General features: G+C 38.0%; 2 protein-coding genes across 4 annotated transcripts in view; both read left to right on the top strand.

The window, feature by feature from the left end:
* The window catches only part of LOC111873191 (probable ATP-dependent RNA helicase DHX35), a gene marked incomplete at its 3' end in the record, with an annotated part of 88,525 nt that overhangs the window by 21,387 nt on the left and 48,395 nt on the right, over window positions 1–18,743 (top strand). Inside the window, 1 exon segment of the mRNA XM_023867703.2 lies at window positions 2,492–2,709. Within this exon segment, the coding sequence (XP_023723471.1) occupies window positions 2,492–2,709 (218 nt within the window).
* On the top strand, window positions 6,712–12,579 carry LOC111873192 (ceramide phosphoethanolamine synthase). Of its 3 annotated transcripts, none has more exons than XM_023867706.2 (2): window positions 6,712–6,739; window positions 10,520–12,579. In XM_023867706.2, the coding sequence occupies exon 2, from the start codon at window positions 10,617–10,619 to the stop codon at window positions 11,673–11,675; it is 1,059 nt and encodes a 352-aa protein (XP_023723474.1). In that variant the 5' UTR covers window positions 6,712–6,739; window positions 10,520–10,616; the 3' UTR covers window positions 11,676–12,579. The 3 variants fall into 3 exon arrangements, with proteins under 3 accessions (XP_023723474.1, XP_023723473.1, XP_033610897.1); XM_023867705.2 differs by lacking the exon at window positions 6,712–6,739 and adding an exon at window positions 6,804–6,857; XM_033755006.1 differs by lacking the exon at window positions 6,712–6,739 and adding an exon at window positions 6,890–6,931.

The raw sequence follows: 18,743 nt of genomic DNA, 5'->3' as shown, positions 1-18,743 counted from the left end.
CATGGAAAAGTTCATGTATTATCTTATATAAATGAGGCTTTGTTATGGAACAGTACTGATGAAAAGCAGAATTATATAGCAGCTTTTAATGAAAGTCTCCCAAATTAAGTTGTAAGAAAATCTGTCCAACAGTTTAAGTGCTGATAGTAGGTCGACAGATGGACATACATGACCTCCATATAAGGCATTCTTTTTATACTTTGTAAAGAATAGATTCTAAAGGGACAGTGGTGTGTAATACTTAGAATTAATGGGTTTTTGGACTTTGTCCATTGTCCAGTAGTCTAGAAACTAGAAAACACAACGTTTTGGGAACTTTATCTGTTTCTGTCCTCGGAGGGGGGGGGAAGGGGAAGTCATCTACTCAGTTTGGTCCCTTAGAAAGAGCTAACCGCAATCACCTCAAGCCAATGATTGAGGATAGCTCTTTCTAAGGGACCCCCTCTTGCCTTAGGATGGAAACAGATTGAGTTTCCGAAACGCTGTGTTTTCTAGTTTCTAAGACACCAGCCGATGGACAAAGTTAAAAAACCCAGTAATTCTTAGTAAAGAATTTCTAGAAACACAAATACCCATACCCTGATCTTAATTCAAACTAGGGTTCCAGTGCATGAGTGACCAAAGATGTTGCACAGCTGCTGGGATCTACTATAAGGGATTCTAAAAATGAATTGGATCTTCAAATAATGTCAAAATTCTAATTGTTCCAAAGCACCACAGAAGTTCCATTATAAATATTCATTGGGAGCTATCCTTGAAGAATGCAGTTTATGTATTCATGTAGGAAATTGATAAGCACAACAAAGGCATTACATATTGAAATGTGTAGACGTGTAGTACCGTTGCTATGCAACGGTCATGAGAAGGAACATGTGTTGCTTGGTAATGGCTGGCAAACATGTCGACAATATATGAGCTCTTGCCAGGCAGGCACCCATAACATCATTGGAAGTATTGTTGAAGGCGGTGTTTTCTGTGGGGTCCATGGCAAGGCTGTATACCAAGGACCTTAGGCCGTGTGGAGGTGGGGTTGAATGCCTCCACCGTAAACCCTGTGAGTCATAGGAGGCGATGAAGAGGGAAGTCTCAAATCTGAGGTAGTAAAATATTGTCGTGAGTACCAAGGGACTTGGACCCAAGAAGGACTGCGCTGGCAAGGGCCAGCAGCATGTACAAAAGACAGACCCATCCTCTTGTGAGAGAGGGCGCTCCACAAAAACAAGACCGTAAATGTCAAACAGTAATAAATATCTGGTCATAGGCCCCAGATTGGGCTCAACACCAAGACTGACTGACTGACTGACTGACTGTCAGTTGCAGTTTGACTTTGACTTGGCTGAATGCAGTTCAGTTGAATGAAATGAAATGAAGTATTTGGTTGGTTCAGGTGTGGGTTGTTAACCAGCAGGCAATGACATAACCATGGAATCTGAAGAATCGCCATTGTTAAGATTATTTACCAGGGAACGTCTAGTGAAAACATTGCAGAGGAATAGCCATTGATGAGAGCTGTTACCAAGCCACGACTAGTGAAAGCAGTCTAGGAAGTTTTAGCTCGGAGTGATTTGTAGTGTGGAAATCAACAACTACATTATGGTTATTTGTAGTTATGACCTGTAAATGGTCACTAAGTCTATTCACCAATCCATACCCTGTCTCTGGTCACCTCTAAATTGTGGCAGTATCTTCTCTTTGTTATGGTCATCCCCAAAAGTAACTAGTGTTGATGTTCATGCTTCTCTAAAATTTGATAACATAATTCATTGCATGATTCTTATGTATGTGCCTGAATCGTGTGACATGAATGTATAATAAGGAGGTTTAGGCCTCATGTTGAACAGATTTTGAAGACATTTGGTACTGTGGTATATAAAAAGATACAAATGGTTTGCATTGAAAGTTGTTTAGTGCATTGAATTTCGGTTTTTATCAGCTTTCCTACTTTATTTAAAGCTCAAATTAAACTTTAATTGATATGCTCAAGAATGACCGTGAAAATCTGCAATAAAAGAGCCAGAGTTTTCAGCACCATTAACTGGAGGATATAGTGCTACAACTGATGTAATGTTGCAGTTTGAAGGCATTGTCCAGTCTTCACAATGCAGTTATTATTATTTTTGCATCATGCTTTGTAGTTGAAAGTGAGAGAACTTTTGTCACCATTTGATATTTGTCCACTGTTAGATATTCTGTCAGAGCCCCTTCTTTAGTTTTCATAAGCTTTTATAACAAATGTCTGAAATAGTGAATTGTAAAGACAGACTGTGGCAGGACCTAGTGTTTGAATTCAATTAATCATCAAGTGGGAACTGGATGAACCTGCATAAATTTACTACTAACTAGTGAACATTTCATGATGTAAAGGCTTAACCAAATTGGTAACCAAAAATGACCTAAATAGGACACACATTGCAGTTGGTTCAAGTTCTAAGTTAACTCTACCTCCACAGTTTTGGAAAAGTATCTGTTAATTTTATTCCTTTTTTTATAGGTGAGAGAAGCACATGGGAGGAGGATAAATCAGACATTGATCCAAATTCTGCCACAGCTTTTGTGTATAATCCTCATGTGTCACTGTCTTTGGAGCAGCAGCGTGAAAGACTTCCTGTGTTCAGGAATAGAAATCATATCCTGTATTTGCTGGAAAAGTTCCAGACACTAGTGCTTGTTGGAGAAACTGGGTGTGGCAAGAGCACACAGGTGCCTCAGGTGAGTGTTCAATAAACGAAACAAGAACATTTATTTCTTAAGGTAATGTATCATATTTTCTAGAATATTTCCAAAACAGTTTTCATAAACTTATAGATCAGATTTGGAATATCATAATCAGGGGGTGGAAATGGCTTATTGTTCTACGTAAATGTTTCATTTATGAATGAGATAGATGCTGCGTATCAGTAGAAAAGCCCCAGGGAATGACTAACACATTAAAAAGAAAGTATTACCCTGTAGGCTTATAAATTTCTTTGTACATGTGTTGTTGTTGGGAGCAGTAGTTACACTGTCATAAGGCACTGGAAATAGCTTACCCAAAATGAAGTACTCTGGAACTAAATAGATGATGTCTACCCATGTTACCTCCATTTCTAGCCCTGATCATAATGGAATGCAGCTCTAGAACTAAGGTTTATCATTTGACAGCTTTAGAGAATACCCACTTTTAGTATAGTTTTTATTCTGTTATGTAAGGAAGGCTAGTGATGTAATTATGTTTGTGTCATTATACTGCTATACATTAAAAAGTCTCAACACTACCAACATGAAACCCACATTAATTGCTGGGTGTGAACATTACTAGCAACATTCAGTATAGAATTCAGAAATGTTGAATAAGTATGAACTTGTAAAGAAAGAAAAATTAAACTGTATAAAGGTAATATTTGTCAGTATACAGGATGAACCACTTAACATCATCACCTTGAACAACTCCTTTGTTATCTTTTGCATCAGGAATATCTTAAGACAAAATTTGCTTGGTGTCAAAGGGGGAATGTTATATGTGGAACAGATTGTTTCTATCTTGCATTTCCTACAACATATCAGAGCTATGTAAGATTTGAGGCTTTCACGGCGGTGACTATGAAGAAAGCAGTTTTCTTCATATCAGAGCTAGCTTCACTTTTTTAAATGGAACTTGATTATTTTACCCCCACCAGAGTTGTATAGAAGATCAGTATTATTTCACTCTCCATAAATTGAATACCATTCTAATAAACTGTATGTGTGAAACTACCCCTCAAAGAGTGATCTGAGGTGTTACAATCCAGCAAAGCATTACCTTGGTATTATGTATTTAGTGACTAGACAGGGGGTTTGGATTGGTAATTGGATTTATTGGACACTTACAAGTCGTAACTACAAGTAATTATAGTGCTCTTTCTAATTCATTTACTCAACTTCTCACTACAGAGCACACTAAGCCTTCTCAGTTTGTCATTGTTAGTGGTTGCCTGGCACTGGGTCTCAACAGTGTATATTCCTCAGCTTCCATGTTCAACAGCCACTGTCCTCATGCAGACCAAATAGAAAACACTCTTTCCAACAGTTCCTCTGTTGCATCACTTGTTTGTTGCCTTGGAGACGTGTTTATCGGCTGTTCCCCAGCAACACTCTACCCTCCATCTCCACTACGAGAGGCGTTCAAGTTCTAAGGTCTCTGATTCTTTTTCTCAGGACTGGGAGCAGATAGACACATGCGGTTTAGTTTAAAATACGTGTGCACTCTTTGTGAATGCGTGACAGAGATGGCAGCACTGTATGGCACACAGAACTCTAGTGGTGGTGGTGAGCGTGAGGAGTGTTTTTGATACCTAAAATGGTGACGTTTTCGTTACAAGAACAGCGAGTAATTATTTGTTTTTTCCACTTGTGTGGTGCGACACCCCTTGAAATTCATCGCCAGTTGAGTGAGACATGTGGTGATGGTGTCATGAATGTGAAAAATATGTGTTCGTGTGTGTGACAGTTCAAAGAAGGCTGAACGTCATGTGACAATGAACCAAAACAATCTCAGCCTCACACCAGCCGGTCTGACAACATGGTCTCAAAAAAGTTGAGAAAGTTGTTTTGGAGGATCGCCGATTGAGTGTAGAAAACATCGCCTCCAAAGTTGGCATTTCCATGGGATCTGTGCACACAATCCTGCATGAAGACCTGCGAATGCGGAAAGTGTCCTCCAGGTGGGTGCTACGATTGCTGGGGGACGACCACAAGGCTGCGCGCATGGCAATTTGCCAGGCGATGTTGTCACGTGATGAAGGCATGAATGGGACTTTATTTTCATCAATTGTGACAATGGATGAGACATGGATGCTGTTTTTCAATCTTGAAATTAAGCACCAGTCAGCTCAATGGAAGCACACAGGCTCACCGCCACCAAAAACTTTGGGTAAGCTCCAGTGCTGAAAAAATGATGGTGTCCATGTTTTGGGACAGCGATGGCGTAATCCTTACTCATTGCGTACCAAAGGGCACTACAGTGACAGGTGCATCCTACCAAGATGTTTTGAAGAACAAGCTCCTTCCAGCACTGCGAGAAAAATGTCTGGAAAAGGCTGCACGTGTGCTCTTTCACCAGGACAATGCACCAGCGCATCGGGCGTACGCGACACAGCAGTTTCTTCATAAAACAACGTTTAAGTGGTTTCTCATGCTCCCTACTCACCTGACCTGGCTCCTAGCGATTTTTGGCTTTTCCCAACGATGAAAGACACTCTCCATGGTCGCACATTCACCAGTTGTGCCACTACTGCATCAGTGATTTTCCAGTGGTCAAAATAGACTCCTACAGAAGCGTTCGCAGTGGCCATGGAATCATGGAGTCGACATTGTGAAAAATGTGTACGGCTGCATGGAGATCACGTTGAAAAGTGACAGAAATTTCAAATGTTTTGTATGATTATTGTCTGAGAAAAAAATCGGAGACCTTAGAACTTGAACGCACAACGTATTACAGTCTTTCATCTCTCATGTCACAATATCTTGTAAAAGAGGAAGGATACAAATAATCTGTTTTACACATCATTTGTCCCCGTTTTAAAGCATCCAAATTTTGTCTGAATCATTTCCTGATATGATGGATAATGGTGTTATTCCAGGTGACAATGCTAAGGAGTTCACTCTGCATAATACCTTGAGAATTGTGAAGCCATAAAGTGGGTTTTTCATTTAAGATTGTAATTGATAGTTGTTTGTGTCTAGCCAAGTGAAATTTGATAGAATGAAGGGGAAATAAACAATCTACAAATTGTGCATGCAGATGTTTCAGTTGTTTTAAACACAACTTAATAATGGGATGAACCTTTGTGGTTCTGCTCTCTCCTTCCCCATTTCATGAACAAGGCAGATTTGCTGCTTTATCAAAAGAAAGTGGGCATTTGCCAGTTTTTTATGCTTCCAAACAGCTTAGCTTTAGAAACACTAATTGCAGTAAATGTTGAACTTTTGTGAACTAGGAACAGCTTGATCTTCAGTACATGTGAATTACTTGTTGAAATGTTATGAAGCAACCCAAATCTCTGCAGGTGGTTGGAAATGTATGCATGTTTGTACACATTTCACTGAGTGAAGCTGAATCTAAGATAGTTTCTATATATATTCAGTTATCAGTGTGGAAGTTTCTGCTTTAGTATTAATACAAGTACACATAGCATGTTGAAGCAAACACACATTTGCTTCTTCTCAGTCTAATTAATTAAATTTGAATTGGTGGATGAACTGTCCTCTGTAATAGAACAATTTTATTTGTCCCCAACAAGCCAGAAAATGTATGTCTCTATCTTGTTAAAATTTTGCCACATCCTAATTCAGAATCAGAACTTTGTTGTTTATGTTTTTCTGTCAGTGATCTTTTACAACCTCAGCTTGGTTCCAGTAGATACATTTTCTTTTCACTGCTGCTACTACTATACAACCACTGAAATGAAAGTGTTCTAAGAAATTCCCTTTGTCAGAAATGTCAGTCTATTCTTCTGAATCTGAATTATTTGTAATTTCTGATATTATAAAGATGTTTTGGCCACAAAGAATAACCCAGACTCTTACTAGTCTCGTGACTGTTCATCTTGCTTTGACTGCACTAAAAACTGCATTGCATCATAGGACCTATCTTGGGTTTCTGAGCTCATAAACACTTCAGCTTATAACAGGAAACACACAAGTCTTCAAGTCTTGACCTTGGCCACAGTGTCCAGGCAGTGAAAACAGTTCCTTGCTAAGGAGAGAAAACTGAACACATGTGGTTTGTGGTTTGTGGTTTGTGGTGTGTGATGAGGTTGATTTAGTGTTTGTTTTGAAAGGGCAGAGTCTTGATTTATGATGTGGTGATGAAACCTGTTGTTATCCAGTAACCCTAGAAGGTTGGAGATGCTGCCCAGTGAAAAGTTCATGTTGATAATGCAGTAGTTTTATCTTGTGAATTTTTTAATATCATGTTAGTAGTACTACTGCCAGTGTCTTTGTGAGACAAGCCAGTTGGTAGTAGTAGTAGTAGTAGTAGTAGTAGTAGTAGTACCAGATAGAATGTGTTAACCAAGCTTGAGAAAAAATTTGATGAAGTAATTGTGATGGATTTGAGGTTCTCACTGTGGTGGTAATATTATGCTGTACAGTCAGTTGAATTTCAATGGACTACATAGCGTTATATCCAAAAAGATAGAAATCTTCTAAGTAATTATGTTATACATAGTGCCAATATTGATGGCTGAGACAGGCTAAACACTTGAGTTTATGGATTCGGGTTTGATCCACATTTTTAGAGAAGGCAAATGTTTGTCTGCATATGGCTGTAGTGCAGCAACAACAAAAAATATATTCAATAAATTGTTATAAATTATGATCTCAATTTACATACTCGTGTAATGTATTTTAAACAATAATTGCATAATAGTATTGTGTCACATATTTTAAACCATAAATGCATTGTTATAGTAGAATTTTATTACATATTTTAAACGGTAATTACCGTGGTTTTATATTTTAGCGTATTTTGAACAGTAATTACATGGGTATTATAGTGTAGTGTTATATATGTTAAATAGTAATGTCACTGTTATGTTATAGTGAATAATATTACATAGCTTTTGCCTTTTTCATTTCACTTTGCTCTTTTGCGCTCTTCCAATACCTTATACCACTATAACTAATTTTGCTCCACTGTGCTAATGGTTACTATTTAACATCTTTTGAAGAATTCTGAGTTGCACATGAAAATACTGCATGTCCGGTTCAACACTTTTTATTTAAGGAAGAAACTTGTAAGCTATGGTGTCAGTGTTGTGCAATACTAAATAATTGGTTGTTTTTTGCATTATTTTTAGCTGATAGACATTTAGAAGGGATTTGTGGTATAATACTGTTTTTCTTGATTATGTCATGTTTCTTGTCTTTGATCCACACCTTCCAGCACAGTGTAAAAGTGATCTCACATTTTGGCATTGTGCTCTGTCTGAAGAAAACAGCAAATTCATAAGTAAACTGAAGAATTTTAGTACTAGCTGTAAATTATCTCTGATAACTATGATGATCCAGTCCTCTAATGACTAAAATATGTCAGTCAAAATTGTAACATGTTTTTGGTTTGAGTTGAAGTCAATTGGCACTGTGAGGATTGTTTATACTGTTGTATTTCTCCTACATATCTTGTATTTTCTTTTTGTCCTTCTTTAACCAGTTGAACTTGTGCTTAATCATTGTCGTAATTGCAGGTAGTTGCCCAGTTGCGTAAATTTATCATTGGTCTGTGTTCTCTGCATTTGTTTTTCATTTATGCCAACACCAGTTGAGTTCATACTTCATTATAATTGTAGGAGTCTCTGTATGTATTTTTTGAAGGTTTTTTTTATGTTTTGCATATCAGTCTGTTCCAGAAGATATAAAAAAGTGTGGGTTTTTTTTGTATGAGTGGTTAATGGTGTTGAAAATGTTTATTATATTGGACACACTGAAGGCTTTGATTTCACTAAATTTAACACAAGTCAATTCAAATTTTATATTTTGAATTCAATTACCATACACATATTTATACAGGGTGTTTCACGACTTCAGGGCATGACTGCAGGAGGTGATTTCCTAGGTATTTGTGATCAAAAAAGTTAATATAAACATGTGTCCGATTTTGGATGGTTACGGAATTATGACCATTTTCTCATTCCCGTACACGCCGTCGTGTGAACCGCGTCTGTCAGCTGTCAGGTTGCTGTTTTTAGCCAGCTACAGACAGAGCGTTCTCGTTATCTCGACACTTGAGATGTATCTAAGGTGGGGAGGGTTGGTATGTCCATCACGGTTCACAACTGAGCGGCAGCCTGTGTTGCGGCCGGCGGTGGCATTTTCAAAAATCAGCTTTAAGCACCAATAAATTCAAATTAAAGGTAATTTCACGAAGTTAACTTTACATTCATGCTTTAAATGCATCATGTATTATGCTGGTTTATTATTTTGATCCGTTTATTGTCAGTAATCGTTACCTTCTATTCTGAGTTTAAAACGGTCATAACTCCGTAACTGTTCAAAATTGGACACATGTTTATATGAACTTTTTTGATAACAAAGACTTAGGCAGTCACCTCCTGCAGTTATGCCCTAAAGTCGTGAAACACTCTGTATAGGGAGTTGCACAAAGAAATGAGAAATAATGTGTAAATTTGAAATTTTCTTGCATTTTATATTTGTTTATTTCATGTAGAGTGCAGCTAAGGGAAGGGCTGACTGCTACTTATTCCTGTATGTTTGTGGGTCCCAGTCTGTATTCCTTAGCGTAGTGTGTGGGACACAGTTTTTCCTTCTGTTGTTTCATTCTAAAGTAATGTATAGCATACATAACATGTTCATAATTTATGGTCTTTCTTTATTCCTTTATATCCAGTAAATGTCAGTTATACCCCAAGAATTATCTTTTGTTTCTTTCCATATATAATGCATAATCTGTGGTCGTGTTTATACGTAGGTCATACTGAAAGTCATGAGCAACAATTTTTTGTAAAGTAACATGCTTTATTATTGACAAACCAAATACACCACCTCAGTCTACAGACCTTTCTTTATTTTTCCACGTAATCACCACTTCGTTATACACATTTCTCCCAGCGTTCTGGGAGTTTGAAAATTCCCCTTTTTTAAAATTCCGTTCCAGCCATCCGAAGACACTGACACACTGCTTTCTGAATTCAATATGCTTATGGAAGTGTGTGCATGGGTGCGAGCAGTGTTCAAAGACGGGAACACCACCACATGAGCCTCGGAGCGGTTGTCCTCAAACAGCCTCAATTGAACGCAACAAGGAAAGAGTGGATGAGATCATTCAAGAGACAGGCTTGTGACTGTGGACACAATAGCGCAAAAACTTCTAATAAAGCACAGTGCCGTACAGGAGATGATTGTAAGCTTGGGCTATAGGAAAGTTTATGCTCTTTGTGTCCCGCAGTTATTGACCGAAGACCACAAAGGTCACATTGGGAGCAATTGCAAAGATGGGGTGGGAAGTTCTTCCACACCCCTCCTATAGCCCTGATCTGGCACCCTCCGACTACCATCTTTTCAGATTTGTGAAGGATCAGCTGCATGGACAACGTTTTGAGACAAAGGAGGCATCTCAGAAAGCAGTGTGTCAGTGTCTTCGGATGGCTGGAACGGAATTTTACAGAAGGGGAATTTTCAAACTCCCAGAACGCTGGGAGAAATGTGTACAAAGAAGTGGCAATTATGTGGAAAAATAAAGAAAGGTCTGTAGATTGAGGCGGTGTATTTGGTTTATCAATAATAAAGCATGTTACTTTACAAAAAATTGTTGCTCATGACTTTCAGTATGATCCTCGTATATAATATATATTAGTAGTTTGACATACTGGTGAATTTGCTATCATGTAAAAACTGTTGTTATAGCATTTATTTACATGCAGCTATCATTACATATGATGAATATAATTCATATATGAGTACTGAGAGGTGACTTAAAATTAGCAGTTGTGCATGTGTGTTTTTGTTGTAGTTTTGACTGTGTTTTCCTTTCTTCTTTATTCAGGTGAGTGGGCATCCTCTTGCTGGAGTTATATTACATTAGAAAATAGATACCTGATTTAGGATTTAAACAACACTACAAAATTCCACTTGAAGCAAAAATGGTGGGTCCATCTTCATTGTTTAGCAAAATCCTTGTGGGATGTATGTTTCTCTTGTTTTTGTATTTCTTATACATGGATACAAGTTTATATTTTCGAATACAGAACTTTCCTATACGAAGAGAAGCTGATAATAGTACTTTACTGGAATCGGAATTATTTTTTTCTTGTGAAGTTTCTCCACTTTGTGATGTGACAGTAAAATCTATGATGTTGGACCATGCCAATCACTACTTGTTGAGCCCATTGGCAACACTGGCTGACAAGATTCTTGGCATTCATCATATAGAATACATAACACCAAATATGATAAGTGCATTTCATGTACTTGTGGCAGTTGCTTCTGCCAAGTGTATAGCATCTGATTCCTTGGTGACACGCCGGGTGGGTGTTGGACTGTTTGAGCTGCGAAGCATGCTGGATGATCTAGATGGACATGTTGCTAGAGCCAGAAAACACATTCGAGGAGAAACATCTGAAATAGGATCTGTGGGTTACTTTGTGGATGGTTTGTGTGATGCATTAGGAACAATAGCATTATTGATTGGTTGCCTTGTTTTCCTGAAGAACAACCCTCCACGTAGAGGCTATACGCAACTGCAGACGATAATCCCGCAAGTACTGGATGTGTCAAAGGACACTGGTGCAGGTGTAACATATAAAGGAAAAGTTACATCAAAGAAAGTGATGCATAAATTGAGTTGTTTTGGAGCACAGGTGTTGCTGAGCTCAACAGCCTGGAATCGGTACATTGCTTTGTACCAGGATCTTTTGGAGAGGCACAGTGTGACAGAACAACAGGCACAGGGTCAAATCCAAGCATTTCGATCATCTCTGATGTGGACTGTTGCGTGGTTATGGCGTTTATTTAATCCACAAGCCTATATTCATGCTTTGCTTATTGCCATCTTTTGTGACAAGGTATGGGAGTTACTTCGTGCTGTGCAGTATATTGGATTTATTGTGCTCCTGTGTCTTATTTGTATTTCTGAGATGCATGTGCTAGAGGTTCAAGCTTTCATATATAAATCTCTTAGCAACAGCACGACTGTGACATAATGATTATTGTGAACATGGAATGTTTCAATTTAAGTTAGCCATTACAGATTCTAAGTTGGTGGAATGGTTTCAAGTATATTTTTACATAGCATTGCTTGTTTGAAGACTGTGCCATATATAGTTGGCTAATGTTTTTCCTCCAAATATTAATTTTTCATGTTCTAATGATGATTTTATATGTATAGTATATATACATATACTCAGTAAATTATTTTACTCTTGAAACAAATGTTCATCTCTCATAGAATGGGCCATAATACAGTTGGAGCATTATGTTTCATGTATATGGTGTCTCAAATTAAATATAAGATTCATTTACGGAGAGTACTAGCAAACTGAACCAGCAGCACAGCATACCAAGAAAAATGAACCTGAACATATTAAAATGGTAGAATGTTTGTGTTGTACAGAGGTGTAACAGTGAAACTATAGTACAAATTAATGTGCTCATATACAGTTATGAAAATGGCAGGTATTGATAATAATGTGACACTGCTGTATGCAGCAGTTTGCATCTTTTGGCAGTAAATGGTGGTTGTAAGTTCTGTATTAATTTGGATCCTTATTTCAGTGAGTGTAGTATTTGTCCATTAATGTGTTAATAAAAGGTGTTGGTGATAAGTTATGATGAATACAAAACATCTTGCTGTTTACTTCATTTCTCAACTTGACGATAATTAATTGCCTCTGATTCATAGCTGTATGCAGTGTTAATAGACAGATGCACATTCTAGCCTGTGGAAATGTAAAACAAACCACTTGGAATGTATTTGTTCAGTATAAAGAAAAAATGGATTCTTGTAAAATCTGCCATGACAGATCATGTGTTTTGAATTTAAAAGTTAATGAAGAGTTCTGTCCTTTGGGGTGTAATGCTTTGTAGTCCATTGAAAGTCAGCCAATATTTCAGAGGAACATATGACCGTCTTCAGGGTCAGAGCGTAAACGAAGCAAGAAACCATTGTGAAGCAGACAGCAAGCAGGGTGAATTGACTTTCACCGGACTACATGACATTTTCATAGTCACTGCTGTGAGTGAGCACTTCAGATCCAACATATAAGTTAATAATTTGCATGGGATTTCCATTGAATGACTTGGTTCTTATTTATTCAGAGGACATAATTTGCTCAGTCAAAGCTATGCATTTTAAAAAGAAATTACAGTAGAACTTGGTTATAACGTCATCAAAGGGACCTAAAAATAGTGTCGTTGTAACCGAAATGGGCACTTCCACAGTAGTTATGTTAGTCACGTAAAACTCTACCAAAAACCGAGTTAAAATGTTGCATTTTTTAGTGAAATCCATAGTTAAGTACAGACTAACATAACATTAACGTGGAATTGCCCAAATGTGTAATATCAAAGACATATTACAGCGCTTTTCACTGACAATACACACAATATTTCACGAATCACTTTAACTTTCTCTTCAATGCTTAAAACTGTCCTTTTCATTGCCATTTTTTCGCTACTGCACTTCTCTGGGTTTAGGCAGGAACACTATAGGGTAAGTAGACAATGTGAGGTCCTGTTAGACGAGATTCTAGGAAAGGAATGCAGTTAACAACCTGCCGCGTCCTCTAGCACTATTCACGCAGTCCCACCCCACACCCTTGTTTTCGCATAAAACCCACGGTCCTCTTGCAGATCGCGGTCATATTCTTCCAGGACAGTCACGTCAACAAGTAGAGAAAGTGAGGGTGGGCAGACACATCGAACTTTCCCACGATATCAGAGAAATTCAGGAATGAAAGTGACGTTACATACGAGGTTGATGCATTTGTGCATGTCGTACTAAGCAAGGTATAAAAACAGTTGCTTTATGAGGAATTAGTTCGTACCATTGAATATTTGACGCAATAGACAAGGTGCCGCAGAAACCGATGTTGCTATAACCAAGTTTTACTGTATAACTTTTTTTGTAGTTGATGCTATAAATATGTATTTTTAAGACTTTATAAGGGGCACATTGTAGTGTAGATGGTTGAGGCACTATGCTACAAGGCGGAAGGTCGAAGGTTCGAGTCCAGATGAGGTGGATTTTTCAATTTACCTAGTCCTTCCAGCTGCACTACGGCCCAAAGGTCAACTCAACCTCTAACAGAAATACTACCAGGAATCTTCCTGGGGAGTAAAGTGTGGCTGTGAGTAAGGCTGACAACCTTACCGCCATCTGTGAGCAGTTGTCTAGACAAAATGTAGGAGCCTCGACGTCTCACAACCCTATGGACCTCCATGGCCTGATAACAAGGATAGCTTTACCTTAACATATAAGCCTTCATAGCTTGTGAAGTGATTATACACTTTTTGTTCTTCAGAATTATGAGATTGAAGACAGCTGTGGAATTTATGATGGCACTATTTCAATACAAAATAGAAAAAGTTAGGAACCTTTGATGTACAGATGTACTGTATACAGCTATATTAATTTTTTGTCCCTTTGAAATTAGCCATTTTATTTCAGAACTAGGAGAGAAAGTGAATACTTCCTCACTCAGTTATAGAGAAAGAGGAAATATGTATGTGTGTGTAGTATGCTTTCAAACTTTCAGTTGGTTGTAGGCCATAGATAATAGCATCATTTAGGCAAAAGCGGTATCACGTGGTGCAGTATTTGAGGTCAAGAAAATGTTCTGTTTTAACAAGGAAAATGTAATCGGGGTTAAAATAATGCATTTGTAGAACACAACCCTATTAGCACATTTGAAATTAATAGACTAGAAAACTTTTGAACCATATTTTTCCTGCTGTTTTTAAACGTCAGTTTTTATTTGAAGTGAAATGATTTGATATCCAGATTCCAAAACAGACTGTATGCATGTTTGTAAGCCAGGTCTGAAACAGTGTTTCAGTTGATGTAGGCCAAATAAAATGAACAGTTTTTATGAACTGAATCCCAGTCAAATAAAGTTGATTCAAGTTGTCAGGTATACAGCAGATAATCAGCTCTGATAGAAGAACAGATTCTGACAGGGCCAAGATATTGTCACAGTTTTAGTAACTAGACGCAGGATTTTAATTTGTAACTGGATTTGTTGAGCACTTATAAATTGTAACTACAAGTAATTATAATTCTGTCACTAATTCATGCGCTCTACTTCTCACTGCAGCACACGCTAAGTCTTCTGTATCTTCAGTAGTCATTACTAGGTTACAGATCCCAGCAGTGTTCCCTTCTGCTCATGTTGTTGCTGACCTTCGACCATGTCACATCTCACAGCTAACTCGTGGCTGCAGCTGACTCTTGAATTGATCCTCAAGTGGCCATTCACTGGCTGTGACTAACTTCTGACTGTCGACATCTGACTCATGGCTGACTAACTTTTCCTTATGTCTCTCACTATATAGCCATGGCATGGACTGCATGGAAAACACAACCTTTTACAGTTTCTCTGTTGTTTGCATGTGTATCGGTTGCCGAAGAAACATGTTTAGCACATTTATCAAGCAATGGCCGTATCCTCTGGCTGCACTGGTCCAGCCTTTAAGCTGCCATGTTACAGTATAAAATAAGGTTAAGGCCTTGACCAAGTCAGATATACTTAAGCTCATTACATTTTGAATTAACTGTTTATAATCTTCAATATAAAACAAAATTTAGTTCTGAAATATTCAGTTGGATAATTTTATGGAGATTTACATGGCAGAGTACCTAATTTCTGTCATGATGCTGTGAAATTAGTTTGAAATTATAAATGATACAGATATAAATAATACCCAGTTAATAATTAATAATACCAAATACTGAATTTGGACACTAAATTCAGGGAAATCTTAAATAGAGGAAGTTTAACACTGGAATTGTTAATTTTGGATCATTGAATTTGGATGTTAAATGGGAGAAGACGTTAAATCAAGAAACATTAAATGTGGGTTTTACTGTATGTAACTGAAATTGAAAATTAGATTTCATGCTTTCATTTCTTGTGGGTTTTCATAAATGTTACATTAAGAATACTTGAAGTGTATTATTTTGTTTATATTGTGACATGTCTGGTGAGAGCCTGAGTAGCGGAACCAGAGGAGACATCCTTGCTAGACATCAGCTCTGTAAGCACATTTCCACCACAACCACAACCACATCACATGACTGCAGTAGCAGATATACATGAAACAATAGAGGAACGGTTGGAAGTGGTGTTTTCTACTGTGAGGCGGTTAGAGCTCTCAGTTGGTTGAGAATGTGAGAGAGTTACTGTCTTGGGTTAGATGTGAGAGAACAGAAGCCGTTGAACATGGAAGCTGAGAGATCTGGACTATTGTGGAAGACAGTTACCAAGTGATGACTGATGAAGACAGAGCAGACTGATAAGACTTAGTTTGTGTTATAGTGAATTGCAGAGTGTGTGAGTTTATGGCGGTGCTGTAATTACTTGTAGTTACAAGTTTTTCAATAAATCCTGTCACCTATCCAAACCGCATATCTAGTCACTAATGAATGAATGAATGTATAAGGGTTGGGCCTTCTCGGCCCTTGCACCGCGACCTACAGTGATCTGTTGTGCTTCAATATGCGACAGTATATTTTACTCTTATTCATTGAACGTTTGGAAAGGCCATGTTTGTCTTTAGAACTAGTCTGGAAATTTTGAAATAAAACATTACTTTTTTTAACATCTATTTCTGTTGTATGAGGATGAAGTACTGAGTGTTGGGCTTTAGTAATATTCATACAGTTTAAATGTGATTAATATGTGATACATGGCATACTGATACTTTATGGTTTTTATTAATTAATTCATTTTCCATGTTTATACTTAAGTGTTTGTTATTTTCGGTACTGGTCCCTTGTGAACGTTTGTAATGTGTCTGTTAATTGTAGTACAAGTTATTCAGATTACTGAACTAATTTGAGACACCTGTTGCATGCCCTTTCGTAACAAATACATGATTGATATTCATGTGTGCATAATAGATTTGTAATATAGAGGAGAGGACCAGTCTTGTTATGGAAATCACATTGTCAGAATATTGTGGGTCCTGATATTTCTCTAATTTCCTGTATATGAAGAGGGGAGTCAGATGTTCCACCTTCTTAAAACGTAATGTCCATATATTGTGCTGTACATGATGTATTGAAGTCAGAGCCATCTAGTACCGCTTTCTTTTTATTGGTGTTGGAAATTTCGAAGGGAAGTTGAGACGTTTGGTGTGCTTTTATGCACCTGTACTCCCATGGCAGTACATCAAGCTATCAGATGTTACTGACAGCAGAAACAGCAAAGCAGCTGGTTTGCAAGAGTATAGACTTTGTCTGTCAATTTATAATAACATGACAATAGTACAGCTTTAGTTCTAGTGGAAAAGGCATCCTTTTAAGTAATATAATTTTTGGTAAATTCCTGTACATGGAAAACTTTGCATATTACGTTTTATCAAGGGATAACTGAAATGGATAGGAAGTCAGTGTTAGACAAATACTTCGGACCTTCTGTAATATGCTGCAGCAGAAGAAATTCTGCTAAACTTGACTGCAACAGTTTTACTTAAGATAATACTTTCATTGAAGTAGCATGATTCTGTACTGCATGCTGAATTTATGATTAAGTTAATACGTGAAGAATGCAGTCTTCTGGGATTTGGCACCGTGTATATGTGGTGTTAACCGACGTTTCGGAGGAACGTATCGCCCCCATCTTCAGGGTTGAAGAAAAAGTATAAGTAAATCTGCAAGCGACAACACCGTGAGACACGATAAAGCAGACTAAAGAGTATACCGTTAGAGCAGAGAGGGAAGGGGATGAACTGCAAGTGAACAAGTGAAAGCAGTGGTGTGGGAGGGGTGGGGGAAGGGAGCCGGGACAAGCGATTTTGTGTAGGGGAGAGATAGCAAGGTTAACTGGCTGGGCTTTAACTGTGAGCTGAGGGGGGGGGGTGTTATCTATCTCTCCCCTACACAAAATCGCTTGTCCCGGCTCCCTTCCCCCACCCCTCCCACACCACTGCTTTCACTTGTTCACTTGCAGTTCATCCCCTTCCCTCTCTGCTCTAACGGTATACTCTTTAGTCTGCTTTATCGTGTCTCACGGTGTTGTCGCTTGCAGATTTACTTATACTTTTTCTTCAACCCTGAAGATGGGGGCGATACGTTCCTCCGAAACGTCGGTTAACACCACATATACACGGTGCCAAATCCCAGAAGACTGCATTCTTCATAGTCACCGCCGTGAAAGCCTCAAATCTTACAAGTTAATACGTGGTTTGACAATAAAGTTTGTGATCTCATCGCAGTAAAAGTGCTACATAACTCATTGCTGAATATCACTGTGGTCACCTGCAAAGTACTGCCTTTGACAAGCTATGCACTGATGCCAGTGCCTAGTCCACTCTTCAAAATAATTTTGGAACTGGTTTTGTGGAATGGCTTTCAGAGCTGCTGTCATATTACTCCTGATGTCATCAAAATGCCTTCCTTTCAATATTTCCTTTATCTTCAGGAATAGAATAAAAGTCATTGGGGGCTAGATCTGGTGAATAGGGAGGGTGTTCCAGCACAGTTATTTGTTTACTAGCTAAAAACTCCCCCACAGACAGTGCTGTAATTCAAGCTCTGACATTCTCATGACAGCACACCAAAACACACTCAGACAGTAATAGATGCCATTCAGAAAGAGACTGCCATAGATCAGCAACGACAGCTGTGAAACGCTGATATGCCAAAGTCATCAAACCATATTGAGGTTTCTGTCCACTGCTGCCACAGCAAGCACATGGTAGCGAGTTCGCGAACTTTGTCAGACCTCATATAACACTAACTATAAGAGTCTCTTAGTGGATGTTATAATAAAAATTAATTGAATTAAACATTTGCCTTATAATGTATGCTGGAATGGTAGGCAGTATTACCTGATTTAACAAGTGTTTCACTAGTTTATCTCATTTAAACAACTGTCATCATAATTCTTTTTATGAAACCATGCTGACTCCAATACTGCATTGTGCTACAACCTAGAAGACTCTGAATCTTCATTTTAACATAGTAACAAGTGTGGAAACCTTGGGAACTGTTTGAATTATTTAGTTTTGTGCATTTCTGTCTTAAGTGTTCATTTGATTATGAATATTTA

This window comes from Cryptotermes secundus, unplaced genomic scaffold (genome assembly GCF_002891405.2).
Source record: "Cryptotermes secundus unplaced genomic scaffold, Csec_1.0 scaffold540, whole genome shotgun sequence".
Lineage (NCBI taxonomy): Eukaryota > Metazoa > Arthropoda > Insecta > Blattodea > Kalotermitidae > Cryptotermes > Cryptotermes secundus.
This window is presented reverse-complemented; position numbering and strand designations above follow the sequence as displayed.

Coding starts and splice junctions, on each gene's coding strand:
- LOC111873192 (XM_023867706.2), top strand. CDS start 10,617: ATGGTGGGTCCATCTTCATTGTTTAGCAAAATCCTTGTGGGATGTATG.